Source organism: Plodia interpunctella, chromosome 14 (genome assembly GCF_027563975.2).
Source record: "Plodia interpunctella isolate USDA-ARS_2022_Savannah chromosome 14, ilPloInte3.2, whole genome shotgun sequence".
Taxonomy (NCBI): Eukaryota; Metazoa; Arthropoda; class Insecta; order Lepidoptera; family Pyralidae; genus Plodia; species Plodia interpunctella.
In genome coordinates, this window is record NC_071307.1 from 9,303,476 (window position 1) to 9,318,408 (window position 14,933).

General features: G+C 35.3%; 4 protein-coding genes across 5 annotated transcripts in view; 2 read left to right on the forward strand and 2 right to left on the reverse strand.

The window, feature by feature from the left end:
- Positions 1-76: 76 nt before the first annotated feature.
- Hap40 (Huntingtin-associated protein 40 kDa) lies at positions 77-7,022 on the forward strand. 2 transcript variants are annotated; one of them, XM_053754572.2, is made up of 7 exons: positions 77-260; positions 332-581; positions 819-1,032; positions 1,402-1,480; positions 1,759-1,871; positions 2,240-2,382; positions 2,747-7,022. In XM_053754572.2, the coding sequence occupies exons 1-6, from the start codon at positions 196-198 to the stop codon at positions 2,377-2,379; spliced, it is 861 nt and encodes a 286-aa protein (XP_053610547.1). In that variant the 5' UTR covers positions 77-195; the 3' UTR covers positions 2,380-2,382; positions 2,747-7,022. The 2 variants fall into 2 exon arrangements, with proteins under 2 accessions (XP_053610547.1, XP_053610546.1); XM_053754571.2 differs by having other exon boundaries at positions 2,240-7,022.
- LOC128675267 (uncharacterized protein) lies at positions 3,320-5,802 on the reverse strand. Its single transcript, XM_053754568.2, has 2 exons — positions 4,282-5,802; positions 3,320-3,998 (listed from the first exon to the last, which is right to left on the reverse strand). Exons 1-2 carry the CDS (start codon positions 5,629-5,631, stop codon positions 3,534-3,536), a joined length of 1,815 nt encoding a protein of 604 aa, XP_053610543.1. The 5' UTR covers positions 5,632-5,802; the 3' UTR covers positions 3,320-3,533.
- Positions 6,806-7,989, reverse strand: LOC128675273 (large ribosomal subunit protein eL34-like). The gene is made up of 3 exons (XM_053754575.1): positions 7,913-7,989; positions 7,705-7,776; positions 6,806-7,131 (listed from the first exon to the last, which is right to left on the reverse strand). The coding sequence occupies exons 2-3, from the start codon at positions 7,767-7,769 to the stop codon at positions 6,837-6,839; spliced, it is 360 nt and encodes a 119-aa protein (XP_053610550.1). The 5' UTR covers positions 7,770-7,776; positions 7,913-7,989; the 3' UTR covers positions 6,806-6,836.
- A 573-nt stretch (positions 7,990-8,562) lies between these two features.
- The window catches only part of tkv (thickveins), a 77,306-nt gene continuing 70,935 nt past the window's right edge, over positions 8,563-14,933 (forward strand). The window contains exon 1 of the mRNA XM_053754327.1: positions 8,563-8,685. Within this exon, the coding sequence (XP_053610302.1) occupies positions 8,682-8,685 (4 nt within the window). The 5' untranslated portion in view covers positions 8,563-8,681. The remainder of the gene's footprint in view (positions 8,686-14,933) is intronic.

The window sequence follows — 14,933 nt, forward strand, 5'->3', positions numbered from 1 at the left end:
ATTGGTGCGTGCGTGCGTGACGTCTGGCGTGGGCGGGACGTCCATATGTCAATGTCATCTTGATATCAACTATAAAAAGATGAAAAAAAAAACATAAATTTATTTACAGATTTGTTTTTTTGTTCTGCTGTCAAGTGTTGTGTTTTTTTATTTTGTAAGCTTAAAAATATATTTAATTTTTAATACCTATACAAAATGTCTACGGATCTCTTCGCTAGTTTCAACGAACAATACATGAACATAAACACAAAGCTAAAGAAGTAAGTGCTAATATTGAAATCTACCGCAAAACACTGGTTCACTTTTATTGAAATTCCTTCTCTTTCCTCAGGCGTTTCATGAGGAAGCCCAATATATCGGAGGCCACAAATGAGTTTATAGCCTTGGCTATTCAATGTGAGCATTCAGAACAACCCGCGTTTGCTGGTCACGCTTACGTTGGGGCTGCGAAATGCGAGGCTACGGCAGGAAATGCTCTTGGAGAAGCTGAATACTACATCGCAGCAGCGAGGCAGTTTATGAAAGCTGAGAAGAAGCTGGTCTCGCTTAAGTTCTCAAGTCCTGATAGGGAGAACTTGGAAGTAAGTTTTGCTGATTATTATTCTTATGAGAAAACCATAGCAAACTAAGTTGACTTTATTTAGAGACTGAGGGAGGAAATCTCTGTTCTTGGAAATTTCTGCCAATTTCCAAGAAAATATGAATAGAAATTCTGAAGAAGATTCGGGAATTATTAACAAAATATCCTGTTTCTGTGCATTCTCAAAAATTTCGATAATGGCACATACTAATAATAAATAGAAACATTTTAATTTCAGGCTGCGATAGGGTGTTACTTGCAAGCTCTCACAAAATACCCTGAGAAGTCCCTCCTCCGCACGTCAATATTGATGGAGATCGCTGACCACCTCATTGACCTCAACCACAAGTCCGAAGCTGTGGGGTACTACCAGCAGGCTTTGGAAGATATGGAGGAGAAGACCATGAAGATTGTGCATTTGAGGAACTTGGTGAATCTTTTGATTGACTGTGGTAAGTGAGTTTTTGTTTCATATATGTATACTTTAATGTCAGTTCTGGAACCACTTCTTTTTAAGCCCCAACGCAAAAAGAAGGGTGTTATAAGTTTGACCGCTAAGTGTGTCTGTCTGTCTTTGTACCCTCATTAACAGGTGAACTGATTTGGATGTGTTTTCTTTTTATTCAAAAATTTTTATGAGGTTCTTATATATGTTTTATCAAAATCCGTTCAGCCGTTCAAAAGTTGTGCAAAAAAGCAAAATGAATATTAAAAGGGGTTTTTTTATATGTCCACACAAATAAACCTGTTTTTTAAATTATTATTTAATAACTATGATTCCATTTTATACATTAAATTTAAAAATAAAAAATATTTTTCAGATAAGTTTGAAGTTGCCCTGGACACAGCTAATTCTATGATTGATAGTTATACTGGTATCCCTGAGGACATATTAGCAGAGTAAGTAATAAAAAAAACAGTATTGAATTTGTCTATTCTATTACCTGATATCTAAATACAGGCATTGGGTTAGTTTATCTATTTAAATTCTATTTGTGAGGACCTATTGGCTTCTTTAGTTGTATGACGTTTGCCTATTGTTAACAGTGTTAGCATGGTAGAAATAAACATAAACATTTTTTCACCCATCTCCAACTGTTGGTCTTACTTGTTAATAAATAAATATATAAATCTTAGTTGTTAATAAAAATAGAATAAAAATTATATGATATTTTCAGGATACAGACCAGCAGAGTGCTACTTACTCTCCTTGTAGAGCCATTAGAAGACAGCAAACCAGAGTCCTTGAAACAATTGTTCACTAGCATCATGAATGACTGTGAAACTGACAGTAAGTTTGATTATACTGGGTATAGAAACACGTCACACATGTGTTTCACGAAATTTAAATGACATATAAAAATTCAGTTCTTGTTGAAGGTTCCTATATTGTTTTTACCTTGTACTGGTCATTATCAGTTTCATGTTCGTTGGTACATATCAGACAATTAGCCACTAGACTCAATGACCCCGAAATGATTCAGCCTAATGTACTAAAGTAAATCTATGTGATTCATCGAGAAATATATCTCGATTTCTTTTCGATTTTTATCATTTTCTTCTTGTAATTAGCAATTAACGAGATAATGCATATTTGAAATACATCTAGTTAATGTTCAAAGGAAAAAAAATCATAGTGCTATCTCTGTCTGTTACCAGTGTTCCCCATAAACGTGGAGCTGCGCCTGAAGCTCCAGTCGCTGATGCTGAGCCTCGCGCTCGGCGCCGCGCCGCCCGCGCTCGGCGACCTCACGCGGCGACAGGCCGACCTCGTCGATAGACTCAATGTCGCTCGTTGATAGGTTGGCCTAATGTCAGATGCCTTTAGACGACTGGAATAAATCTGAAACCAGCACTATCAGACCGACGTCGAGAATGAGCGTACATTGTGTTACATTACAAGAAAATATCAGCAATGTAATGTTGAATCTGTCAAAATTTGGTGAATAGTAAATAGCCGGCTTGACACCAGTGTTAGTAGTAACAGAATCGATAAAAGAAGATTGATACCTCTGGAAGACTGTAGGGTAGGCTACCTTTAGCGATGCTACATAAACCCTTATCTATAACCACAGAATAATATAATGCTAGAGCAGCTATAGTTCACTATGGTGGAAATGCTAGAGGAGGATTCAAATCCTAGTGAAGATAAGAAATTTTTTGGAGGCATCTCCAGATCTATATAGAAATGGCGCTCTGGCCATGTGGTCTGACTCCCTTTGTCCGACAGATCAGACTCCATGAAGAACATTAACTTCCATTGGGATGATCAGGTTGCACAGATTGAGATATGTCAATAAACCAGCATTTGTTCTCCCACTACAAGATATTGTACTCTGACAAGTCATGTGACCAACATTGTACAATTTGGGCATGTCTCTAATATAAATCAACAATATTTTTAAGTAGCTTTAGTATATACACGATTGTGTATTGACGACCTCAGTGGCGAAGTGGTAAAGTGCTTGCCTCGGAACCAAAAGGTCCCAGGTTCAATCCCCGGTCGGGTCATGATGGAAAATGATCTTTTTGTGAATGGCCTGGGTCTTGGATGTTTATCTATATATGTATATGTTATAAAATATAGTATCATTGACTTGGTATCCCATAACACAAGTCTAGAACTTACTTTGGGGTTAGCTCAATCTGTGTAATTTGTCCTAATATATTTATTTATATTTATACACATTCCTATGTGATTGATGATGATGATGATTTTCTTACAAAAGAACCACAAAATTATATATCAAATCCCAGTTTTATTTCCAATAAAACTTGCACAAAAAATGCTTTTTTTTATTTTTTACTCAACCATTTACCTAAAATATATGATTTGGTTGGATACACTTATCTCTTCAATATTTAACATACAACAAAATGGTTACACCTGTATTTTTTCTGTATTCAAGAATACTTTTTTTTTTAATTTCATCAAAATATTTTCTCAACTTGATTAAGACTTTTTGTGTTTACTACTGTTACCACCTATGCCATCCACAGGCACAGTTACTTGCAATTCATCTGCAAAATGGATGTTATCAACAATGGATGGTTTTCCTTCATCTAATGTCTTTTTGTCATGTTGAATCTTTTCATCATCAATTTCTAAGAGGTTTCCAAAGTTAGCTGCTGTGTCAATCTTAGACTTGACAGAATGTGTCCACATTTCTTCAAACTCATCATCATCACTGTCATCATTTTTCGTCTGCTTTCCTTCATTGGTCTTCTGCCAGCAGTACTCAAATGGATAGCTGGTGTTTCTGTTGTCATCTAGAGCAATCTCAAAGCGGGATGACAGGGAATTGTAGGTTGTGTGAACCCCCTCCAGTAGGTTAACATCAACTTCATCGAAACCAGTAATATATTTAAATAGTTCATCCACAGATTTCATGTCTGCTACTCCTTTCTTCTCAAAGAACTGTAAATTAGTAAAATTTTATTAATCTACTTTCAATCACATATAAAAGTCACTTGAAAACATAATCTGACTCAACTAAAATAATTATAGTTTGATTTGACATTTATGTGTGACATTGGCAAAATCATCATTTGGCCAAACGATGGAGCCATAAAATTAAAAAGTGAAGTGAAGTGAAGTGACATTTATGTGCAAACATAGTAATGCAAAATTAGACCACACAGTATATTAAAATTGAAAACAGAGTCTTTAAATCAAGGTGTTTTATGAAAATTATACTCACATTGCATATATTGCGGCAATCCCTGCGCAAGAACTCCAATCCATTGGGATGATCAGGTTGCACAGATTGGGATACATCAATAAACCAGCATTTGTTCTCCCACCACAAGATATTGTACTCTGACAAGTCAGCGTGGATCATGTGACCAACATTGTACAACTTGTGCATAGCATCAACCACTTCATTGTACACACTTTGCCATTTTTCAGGTTTAAGGATCACATCACGAAGTTTCGGAGCTGGCTTATTGTCCCTTCCAATAAAAGACATCAATAGAATATGCTTCTTCAAACAAATCATATCGGGACAATTCAGTCCAATCTTTTGCATTCGCATCATATTGTGCATCTCTTTCTCTGCCCACATGTGCACAATTTTTCTTGGATTTTGCTTTGAGAATCTATCTTTGAAACGGTAGTCTGCCTCTATGTACTTGTCTCTCGTTTTGAACTCATTCAGGGTTGTCTTAAATACTTTGATTGCACATTCTTTTGGGATCACCAAGTCTGGATATGAAGTGTCTCCATTGGCATGCAAAACAACAGATTCTTTGCCAGTGGAAATCACACCATTGATATCTTCCAGCAGACCATTATTGATAAGTTTAAATAGAATTAACCTAGTTGGTTCATCCAGTCCCATTTCAGCTGTGGCATGGCTTTCCTTTCTATCCAACATTTTGTGTTTGCGGGACTGGTGTTGTCTCGTACTCTCTCTTAAATGATTGAACACAGAATTGGACAATTTCATATCGAATCCAGCTCCATCACCAGTGCACACTTCCGGCGGAAATGCCATAACACGGCAAGCATTCCGTCTACCATTGATAACACTGTCATGTTTTGTCACCATTGCACCATCCTTCATTATAAAACCTCTTTTAGGAAGGCTCGCAAACTCTTTCTCGTTTGTTTCAAAACGGTCCCAATCCTTCTTGGCAGTAACTTCAACATCCTCATCGTCCTCAGAATCGTATACTAAATGGTCGGGAACGTGTCGGTAGTTCTCATACGAAACAGATACCTTGGCTTCTCCATTGCGCTTCTTCTCCACTCTCTTGATTTCATCATCGTATTCTTTGTCGAATTGACATTGCAACACTTTTGCAATAATAGCGTCAGAGTCGCAAAACTCCTTCACATTTGACTCTTCAATTTGCTTTAATATCTCCGGAGATATATCATTAGATTCACTGCTTATTTGCTCGTCCGTTTGAAACGATGTTCCTATTTCTTCAGCAAACTTGATCTCTTCTTTTATTTGAAGGCCTTTTGCGTATTGCTCTGACATAATATCAGACAAATTTTGTACATCAGCTGGAGCTGCAACTTTCTTCCAAGGATTCGACATATTGTATAAATAATGAGTATAATCTATATCACAGAAATTTCTATATCAATAAATTATTTATCAAGGAAAAATGCAAATGTACTATTTGTGATCAATCAATCAACAAATTACACAAGGAAGGAAATGAAAAAAATAATTTCGCTCAGACAAGTGTTGCCCGTTTCCTTCCACTATTATATAAACGTTGCCGATTCGTTTGCCCGATTGAAAGATATGATGCATAATAATCGATATATCTTCATTTTGGTCATATTAATTTTTTGTCAATACTATCGTAGTAATTGTAGACAAAGAAAACTATATACTTCATCATATTTATCCTTTGTTTCGCTCATACAATAAAGAAAAACGGGTAATTGAAATAGACGAGAAAAAACGAGACAAAGCGCTAATAACTTCTATTCCGGTAATCGTTTCGCAATGCCTAATTAACTGCCTTGTATGTATTGATCATCAAAAGAAAAAGAATGTTTCTATGAGATAGGATGAAAAATATGGTGGAAGGAAATATTCCTTTTGTTCATTGTCTTGATATCAATAGTAGCAGGTAGTTTACAATCGATTTTATGGCTCCTCAAATAATTGATTCGGAATATCAATTCTATATCGAATCGAAAGTATCGAGAATCGTTACCTATCTAGTTGACTGACATTATGAGTGTACATTTTTATATGGATTGGTTAGCCACAAGAAAAAAAAAATGGATTGGTTAGCTACTGCGCACACCCATTACTTGTTAAAAAGGCACAGTTGGCCATTTAAATAAAACAATGGACAGCTCAAAATAATAAGCAGGCAACGGATACTGAGCTGCTGGGAGATGATGATTATTTTATATATATATTTAGGAATCTTTTTTCTTCTAAATTTTTTACAAGGCTTCAGTGCACTTTGTGGACTATTTAGGAATCTTAAGGGTGATAGTTTTCAAGGGCCCTGGAATATGTAACAACTCCCAAGGGAAAGGGTGATTAAACATAAAGAGCTAGTCTTTGATGATACAAATAAAATTTAATGTTACACTGTTTGTAGAACTTGATAATCAGTCACAGAAACTAAACAATCTTTTTGAAGCAATAAGTTTCAAAAAGGGAATGGATTTCTGAAAATAGTAACAAAAGCACCACTCAGCTCCAGTAATAAATTTTATGACCAATAAATGAAATACAATAATGGTTTTTCACTTATTTATTAACCCTAACATTCACTTAGTGGACTTCTTGCCACCTTTAGAACTGGCTTGCTGTGCTTTGAGAACCTTGACGATCTTCTGTTCCTCAATAAGGAAAGCTCGGACAATGCGTTGCTTCACACACTTGTGGCAAAGGACACCTCCATACACACGCTTGACTGTTTTCTTGCGGTAGCACAGACGGGAGCGCTCTGCAGGCCTGGCGGGCTCAATACCACGGAGTTTGCTCTTGCACTGACCACATCTCGGAATCTTCTTGGGTTTCTTTACATATTGATAGACCAACCGTCCTCCAGGAGTTCTGACTCTGTAAAAGTATAAAGGAAGGTGGTTAGCAGATTATCAAAATATTGAATTTATGATTATCTAAGATTAGAATATATAACTGTACATTAGCAAGCTCCCATAATGCCTCAGAAGTCAGATCAAATAGGACCTACTAAACATGGAAAGTGCTAGTTTAAATTAGACAGAATTATGATAGGCCATAGTAGCTTCACAATTTGCATTCAAGAAAACATCTTACTTTGTAGTCAAGGCCTATAACATGAAAACTATTTTTATATTCTATGTCTTGGAAACATTTCATGCTATGGAAACAAGGTTTGTATTCACAATTACAACTACAGGATATATTCATACAATTTTAATATTGTTTGTCAAATAAACGATTTCTTTCTTGTTTTAGATCTGTAAATACAGATAATCTAGCTAAATAACACTGTTGTAGCAATATATTTTTGAGGTTATGTGTAGGTATCATAATATATTGGAATATGTATTAGACTATTGTACAAACCTAGCCAGAACAACATTTTGGCTAGACGAATATAAAAGGAGAAGTCTAAAAGTAAATAGTAGTAATAATAGTACAGCTTACATTCTCCTTTGATTGGACTTGGTGTTGTACGACAAACGTCGCCTGAAAGTTAACCGCTGTACCATTTTAGAGCTGAAATATAAAAGAAAATATATTTAACACACACAACACTTTACATATCACTTATTTTATAGCAAGTTTCAATTATTCAGTCATGGATTATAGTGGATTTTCATTATTTTTTTCACGAAACACTTCTTTTCCTAACCTTTTTGACAGCTGTTGACAAGAAAAGAATAACAGATGTCAAATATGGCAACATTGTTTTATTCAAGCCCTATATGGGATTGTTCTGAAATTGAATTTTCATTTTCGAATCGATTAAATAACTTCGGGTTTTAATATTTAAATATTTATTGAAGCTCTATTACCATTAATTACTGCTGGAATAGAGAGGCTATCAAGGTTTACCTTGTTACCCTACGCAAAAACAAAAGTGAAATTCAGGCCGCTTCCTTCCTGCACGGGTAATAAAACTAGATAGACTCGAATTCCTAGCTGTCTGTCATGCCGTGTTCTTCAATATTTTGCCGTCAGAAGGAATCAGGGACAACTCCAAGGAGATGGTGTTACAATTCACATTTGAGCTAATCCTTGTCATATTATTCATATTGTACAACATGTGTTGTACAACATACGCACAGATTTAAGAACACTTCAATGTATGTTCTTATAATCTGTGAGTATACGTTCTTATATCCATATATATAAAACTTGTCAATGCTAAGAAAGAGAGGTTGGTGTGGCATCAAAAAGAGAGACTAGCCTTAAAATAGAAACGATTACCTACCTATAGCTTCATGACTTTAAACTTCGAACTGAAATGTACTGAAACTGAATGCATTCAAAACATTTACAGTTTAATTTAAATGGCAACACTGATGAAAGTAAAATGGCTGCTGCTGTGTAGTGTTTTGCAGTGATGTTTTTCTGTGTAAATTATTGAATTGTGACCCACTGGTGACCTTTTCCAAAAAATGGGTATGTTCAACACATTATTTTTGTCTTGAGCCAAAATTTAATATATAAAATGTTGTGAAACTTGCCATATTACTACCGTTTATCATAAGTATTATAGTGATTCCGAGTAGGCTTTAATTATGCAGTTTTAATTTCTGTACAATTAGGCATTTCTGGTTTTTCATAATTGTCTCCAATTTATGTTATTTCTAATTATTATGTTATTTCGATGTATATTTTGCTGACTATTTTCTTTACATGGATACATGAGACGTTACCAATTGATTTGTTTCTATTTTTACCTTCATGTTCTGATTAAACACACGAAATCTCCTGCTTTACAAGTTTTTGGTATCATCAAGTCACATCTATTTCTTTAGAAGAGTGTCAGCAAGTCAACTTTATATGAAAAGAAAACAAAATGTGATTAGGATTTACATATTTGTCAATAGATGTCTCTAATTATATATTCTAATCTCAGCCAGCACAATGTGGTATATGAACCCAATTCAACTAATTAGCCCTTGGTCCAAAATGGCTATTGACTGTGATATTCTAATTAGGTATGTACCTATGTAGGTTTTATATTTCTGTGAACCTTACACTATTGCCAGTTGCTATAAAATGTTCTATGCTGTGTACTCCATATACATATCACTGCACAATATATAAAATTTAGGTTGTGTTACTTTCTGAGCACATTCTGAGCACTTCATGAAACACCGATTCTCTATGAATCTACTATCTACCTATATTGTTTGGTAAGAGAGCCACAGCTACTGGTGGTCACAATCCTCAGCCACAAGTATACAACTAAGATGATATTGGTTTGCTCTTGAAATTCGAATGTATAAAGAAATGTAAATAACCAAGATAGATTTTAAACAGGCTTAAATATGTTTTAAATTATGGTTTGCAACCAAGTTTTGAAATAAGTTCAAAAAGTTCGTTATCATACTGAGTTACCTTCTTCTAAAGCCAACCCTTCTCAACTGTCTTCATGAATGGTTGACTTTAGAACACATTAAGAGAGAAGCTCTTTATTCAAAACAAAACTTAGTTTACAGTCTAAAGACTAATCCTAAAGGTTAGATTAGAATCTAATTTTGACATAAGCAACACAAGCAAGTGTTATCTAAGTACTAGACGCACCCCAGGCCTATATATATATAGACTAACTAGACTTAGCGTCGTATAGATACTTATGAAAAGAGAATATAAAACAATATTCTCTTTTCATAAGTATATAGGATGTTTCAGAAAAGTAGTCAAAGTGTGGCGTGTGGTTCCGCCCTAGAATAGGACCACTCTATCGTACGACCACGATCAAAAATATCTCTTCAAACATAATATTTTTTGGGGGATACAAGGATATAGCTGATAAATCTATGGCTATTGAACATATGTTCTCCAGCCGTAATATATAACTGGAAACCTATGTCTAATAAATCATAAGTTCCCATGGTAGTCGTACGAGGCAACTAATGGAGGGTTAACGTCAGGCAGGCAGCCGGTTGTAAAATCATAGCCAAATCCTGGGCTTCGCACCGTCATAGCCCTAAATGCCATCGGAAACATGGGAAGATGAGTGTTTCAGAAAAGTATTTACATTTATATGAAATATCTACAGAAAGTTATTGCTTTAAATAACATAAGGTTATTTATATGCCCAAGTAATATAAAAAAAAATATATAGGTATAATACCCAATTACCAGCAAACACGTGTGAGTTTGAGGTATTATGCCCGGTATAAATGGTCGTAACCAATTTGGTATCCCATTTCGTGGGCCTCTGCGCGTACGCATTCGTTATGCGCCGTGTTTCATCCGAGGTGTCAGAAATAAGCCTTATAAAACGGCCATAGCCGCTTTCCTACATAAGCCTGGTTCCGAGAAGCGTTCGACATTGAGATGGGTCATTTTGTAATAACAATAGCTGGCGTCAGGGTTGTCAGCATTGGAATATTTGATGATTTTGAGGTTTAGTGATATATTTTGATGGTTATTTCCTTAAAAATTGGTTGCAATTTTCTACATGTTTTCGTAAATATTTTTTATTTTATTTAATCTGTTGCTGACATACTCCCACAGTAATAACAAATCTCTTCCCGCTTTCTGTCTGTCTTTCCCTATATGTATATGCTTAGGTTTTTAAAACTACGCAACGGATTTTGATGCGGTTTTTTCAATAGATAGTGTGATTCCTGAGGAAGGCTTAGGTATATTATTATGTTTTTACCCGAATGAATCCGAGCCAGGCCGGACCACTATTACATATTATAAATGGCCAAATTTTTTGACATTTATAATTTTGGCTAAGGATTTTTAATCATAATAAAATAAAATTCCACATTTCGTCAATTATTTAGGTACAGAATTAGCCAATTATTCACGACATTAATTTAATATATACTATTGTATATAGATAGTCAATCAATCATACTTAGAATAAATGGATGGAAAGTTATATGGCGGCATGACCCCACTCAATTAAAACTTGAGTTAAAGTTCAAGTTATTATTTTGGTAATTTATTCCATAAATCCGCTATGAATAATGAATTCTCGTTTGCTATTTTAGTTCACAGTTGAATAAATCAACTGAAATAACTTTATATACACACAATACAATGTAATCTTCACGTAAGCTTTTTTGGTTAACCGTATAAAAGTTGATTTTTTTGGCTTCAGGAATTAAATGGAGTGTCATACGTCTTGACATTTTAACTGATTATTAGGTATTAATTTAATTTTTATTTATCAAATTGGTAGAAAGTGCGGTCTTAATACATTTTCAAGTTGACGTTAGGGGAAAAGCTGAAAGATAAGTAATAGTAAGCTTTTCATGAGTTTTCTTTAGTAACAAAACATCTACCATTACAAAAGCGTTCGCTCAAAAAATTAAAATAATTTAATAAATTTTAAGTTAAATCTAGAGATGGCAACCCTAAGCGGAGAGGCGCGCGCGAGTTGCTTTCTTTTACGTTTTTCCGAGACCCGGCCGACACCTCGTGACAATGCCAGGCTGCCCTTCAACCATATGCTATTGATTAAAATCCTTTTACTTATTATTATGATCCTTTTACGTATGTTGTAAGAGGTGAACTTGTTTCCAATTATATACATCTTGGTATTGAAGCCCTAACTTTGTAGTTATAGGTCGTAATGCTGATTGATTTATATAGAAGTGACAGCGACTCTCAGGATACATATTTCACAGATACATATTTCTTAAAAAGTCCCTCGATTCAACTACACTAAAAATCCCTCATAATGATGTAACATAAAAAGCGCACCCAATTTGGTGCCAGTAACTCAAAAGATTATTGAAAGTTCACAACTAACAGTTGCTAGATAGGGTAGTTTAGGGTGCGAGGAGTGACGCAATCAGCTAACACAAACCAAAACCACAACAGGTATTCTGGACCTCAATCATTTAAGTGACTACTTCGTAATGTACTTTGTGTACTAATAATGTGCGCTTGTATCGGAAAAACAGTACCAAGCCGTGTAACACGCCTATAGCGCCTAAAGATTCATGTGTTCTCTATTGAGTTATTTCCTATCCTCTTCATGCATATGCAAAAGGCCATATCATCTCTTCGTCCTTGCGTACTACAATGGCGTTCCATCGGGCCCTAACGCCCACCAGCTTCAGACTAGACGCCATTGTCAGTTCACAACACCACAATGACATCTGAGCATTTCGTTTGACTATTTAAACGTCACCCATTGAAATCGACCGGTAGGCGTAATCTATTCAAAAACTAGGTAATTGTAAATTCATGAAGCCAGGATAAGAGAGGATCGAGATTGTTGGGGGTCTGATTATGTGTAAAATGCTCTTGTGCATCAGTCAAGCTTAAGCTTCAACTGAAGTCTCAGGATTTGGTTTCGAGTGAGCTTGTGAACAAAGTTATAAAAATACAAGAGTTTTTTGAGATTATTGGCTTTCAACAGATTTATCTTGATTATTTCGAGACCTGGCACTATTCGTTTCTGCCTTTTATAACTCTGAATTGGATATTTCCATTCCTACCACAGTTGTGTAAACATTAGAGGAACATTTAATGTCTCTAAAAACACCGTGAACAATGTCCCCCATTACTTTATAAGCCTTCCATCCCTAATGTCCTTTTCTTGACCGTGTCCAATTTCAAACCTGTGAGCGGACACGTATCATATCTTCCCACAGAATTATATATTCGTCTTGGGCTTTCATGTCCAAACCACGAAGACCACAATGCATTTCTGAGATTCAAATATCGATGAACCGATTACTTTTAAAATCGATTTTCAATCCATCAACTCATTGTGCTCGCTAAGAGGTTGGAAAATGATGCTCCTGCTCCAAGATTACTTTTACCGATAAATATGAAGCTTGGGATAATTGTAGTTATAAAAAGTAGTGATGCGTGAACTGATTAAAACGAACGCCGTCGTCTTGTTTCTTTTTCTTTTCTGGCCAGGTTCAATGATAGGAAGGCTGAGATAGAATGTATTAAACATCCACTGGCTTACGGTAGTTTTCCTAAACTTCGACTTAGTCGAGAGTATAAACCTCATACTGAAATATTTTCTGATGAATTCATGCTCACATTTGTTTATGAGTCGTTGACCTGAACAGAAAATGCGAAGAACGTATTGTTATAAGTACAACAGAGTTTACAATCTAGGGCATTACCCCTCTAAAATGAGGTATTTGTTTAACAACAAGCTCTGTTTAGATTATAACAATGTATCGGATTCCGATGGATTTCCTTACTAATTCGCAATAACGTATTATGTTGGGTGCGTTCCTGTTTTTATGACGCTCGTTCGTATGTTTACAACTCTGTATCGATGAATTTCAACTAGCTAGAGTAATGTAGGCGGATCACTGGTCCAGCATACAATATTCTCTGCTGACAGATCCCAACGATAGTACTAGAGTTATGATATGACACTAGTTTCAACAAGGCATATAAACTAAATTTTATGTGATGTATTTGGTGATTACGGTAATCTGAATGTCACAAACTACCACACGAATTATATTGCCGTGATGATTATCCTGCAATTCAAGGGATATCTCAAACGGTCGTGATACAAATAATCGATTTGTTTAAAAATTGTCCCTTTTGAGTCGGATGTTTACGTATTTAAGTTCAGAATAGGATGCAATGGATGTGATGTGAGATGCACCGATAATCCGGTTATTTATATGTGCCTCGTTTAATTAAATGTAGGCTTAACATTCTCTCCAACATATTTCTGTAGTATTTATTTTGGGGTCGTTCCATGAATTCCAAAGTTAATCTTCACTTAATGACCTCTTTCCGTCGCCGAGGATTCTAAATGTTTTTGTATGTCAGCCTGATATCTATATATATCTTAATATATAGCTTGTTAGTTGTCTTGTTGGGCTTGCTTGTTAGTTAGATAGCTTGTTAGTCTTTATTATTTATATCTTAGCTTATTTTTTCTCTTAACACATATCGCGTAGATGAATAATCTCAACTATAGAGGGCATAAGGCTTATTTTTTCTATTTTCACCAATCAAAAAATTGATTGCTGGTTCGAGATGATCATCTATTGCAATCAATTTTTGCAGCAAATGCACGTTTTTACCGGCGCCACTATTGCCCGCAATTTGTTCGTACGTGCGAGGAAGAATTGCATCCCTAATTGCAGTCATACATGAAGCACCGGTCATTTTATTTACTACGCGTTATTTCTCTCGAATTTGCTTCTCAGAAATGAAGGAATTATGTTTAATATGACTTGATTGCTGATGTTCTTCCTGATTACGATACATAGGTGTTAAATTATCTTTTGTTACTCCAACATCAGTAACGAAGTCGTCAACATGTAGATGTTAGTTATTTTATGATATGTACGTAGTATTCTCTTTCAATTTCTAAATGTTATTAGAACCTGAAGGATTGAAGCCATTGAGCTGCTCGTTTGTTCTAATGGCTATTTATTTAACACATATTCGCGTAGGATGTAAATGTGTATTTTCATGATATCTTCCTATTAAGGTGTTTCTTGACGTGGGAGATACGAGCGCACGTATAAGGCTTTAAAGTAACCGCCAGTACCTGCGGATTGACTTTGAATAGCGAATATTTAAAGCTTGCGGTGAGGTACATAGGCTACACATTTTAGGGTCCTGCGTTCAACGAAATGGACCATATGATATTATTATATTTACATGCTTTCTCAAGATTTGTTTTGAAATAATAATTTCAGAAAATTCGCTCAAGTTATGCTACAAGAGCATCCTAC

What these genes read in the sequence shown, in the direction of transcription:
- LOC128675267 (XM_053754568.2), bottom strand. Translation starts at nt 5,631, where the DNA reads ATGTCGAATCCTTGGAAGAAAGTTGCAGCTCCAGCTGATGTACAAAAT. An exon ending in ATTGCCGCAATATATGCAAT is followed by an intron (nt 3,999 to 4,281) that starts GTGAGTATAATT and finishes ACTAATTTACAG; the next exon opens with TTCTTTGAGAAGAAAGGAGT.
- LOC128675273 (XM_053754575.1), bottom strand. Translation starts at nt 7,769, where the DNA reads ATGGTACAGCGGTTAACTTTCAGGCGACGTTTGTCGTACAACACCAAG. An exon ending in AAGTCCAATCAAAGGAGAAT is followed by an intron (nt 7,132 to 7,704) that starts GTAAGCTGTACT and finishes ATACTTTTACAG; the next exon opens with AGTCAGAACTCCTGGAGGAC.
- Hap40 (XM_053754571.2), top strand. Translation starts at nt 196, where the DNA reads ATGTCTACGGATCTCTTCGCTAGTTTCAACGAACAATACATGAACATA. An exon ending in ATAAACACAAAGCTAAAGAA is followed by an intron (nt 261 to 331) that starts GTAAGTGCTAAT and finishes CTCTTTCCTCAG; the next exon opens with GCGTTTCATGAGGAAGCCCA. An exon ending in CCTGAGGACATATTAGCAGA is followed by an intron (nt 1,481 to 1,758) that starts GTAAGTAATAAA and finishes TGATATTTTCAG; the next exon opens with GATACAGACCAGCAGAGTGC.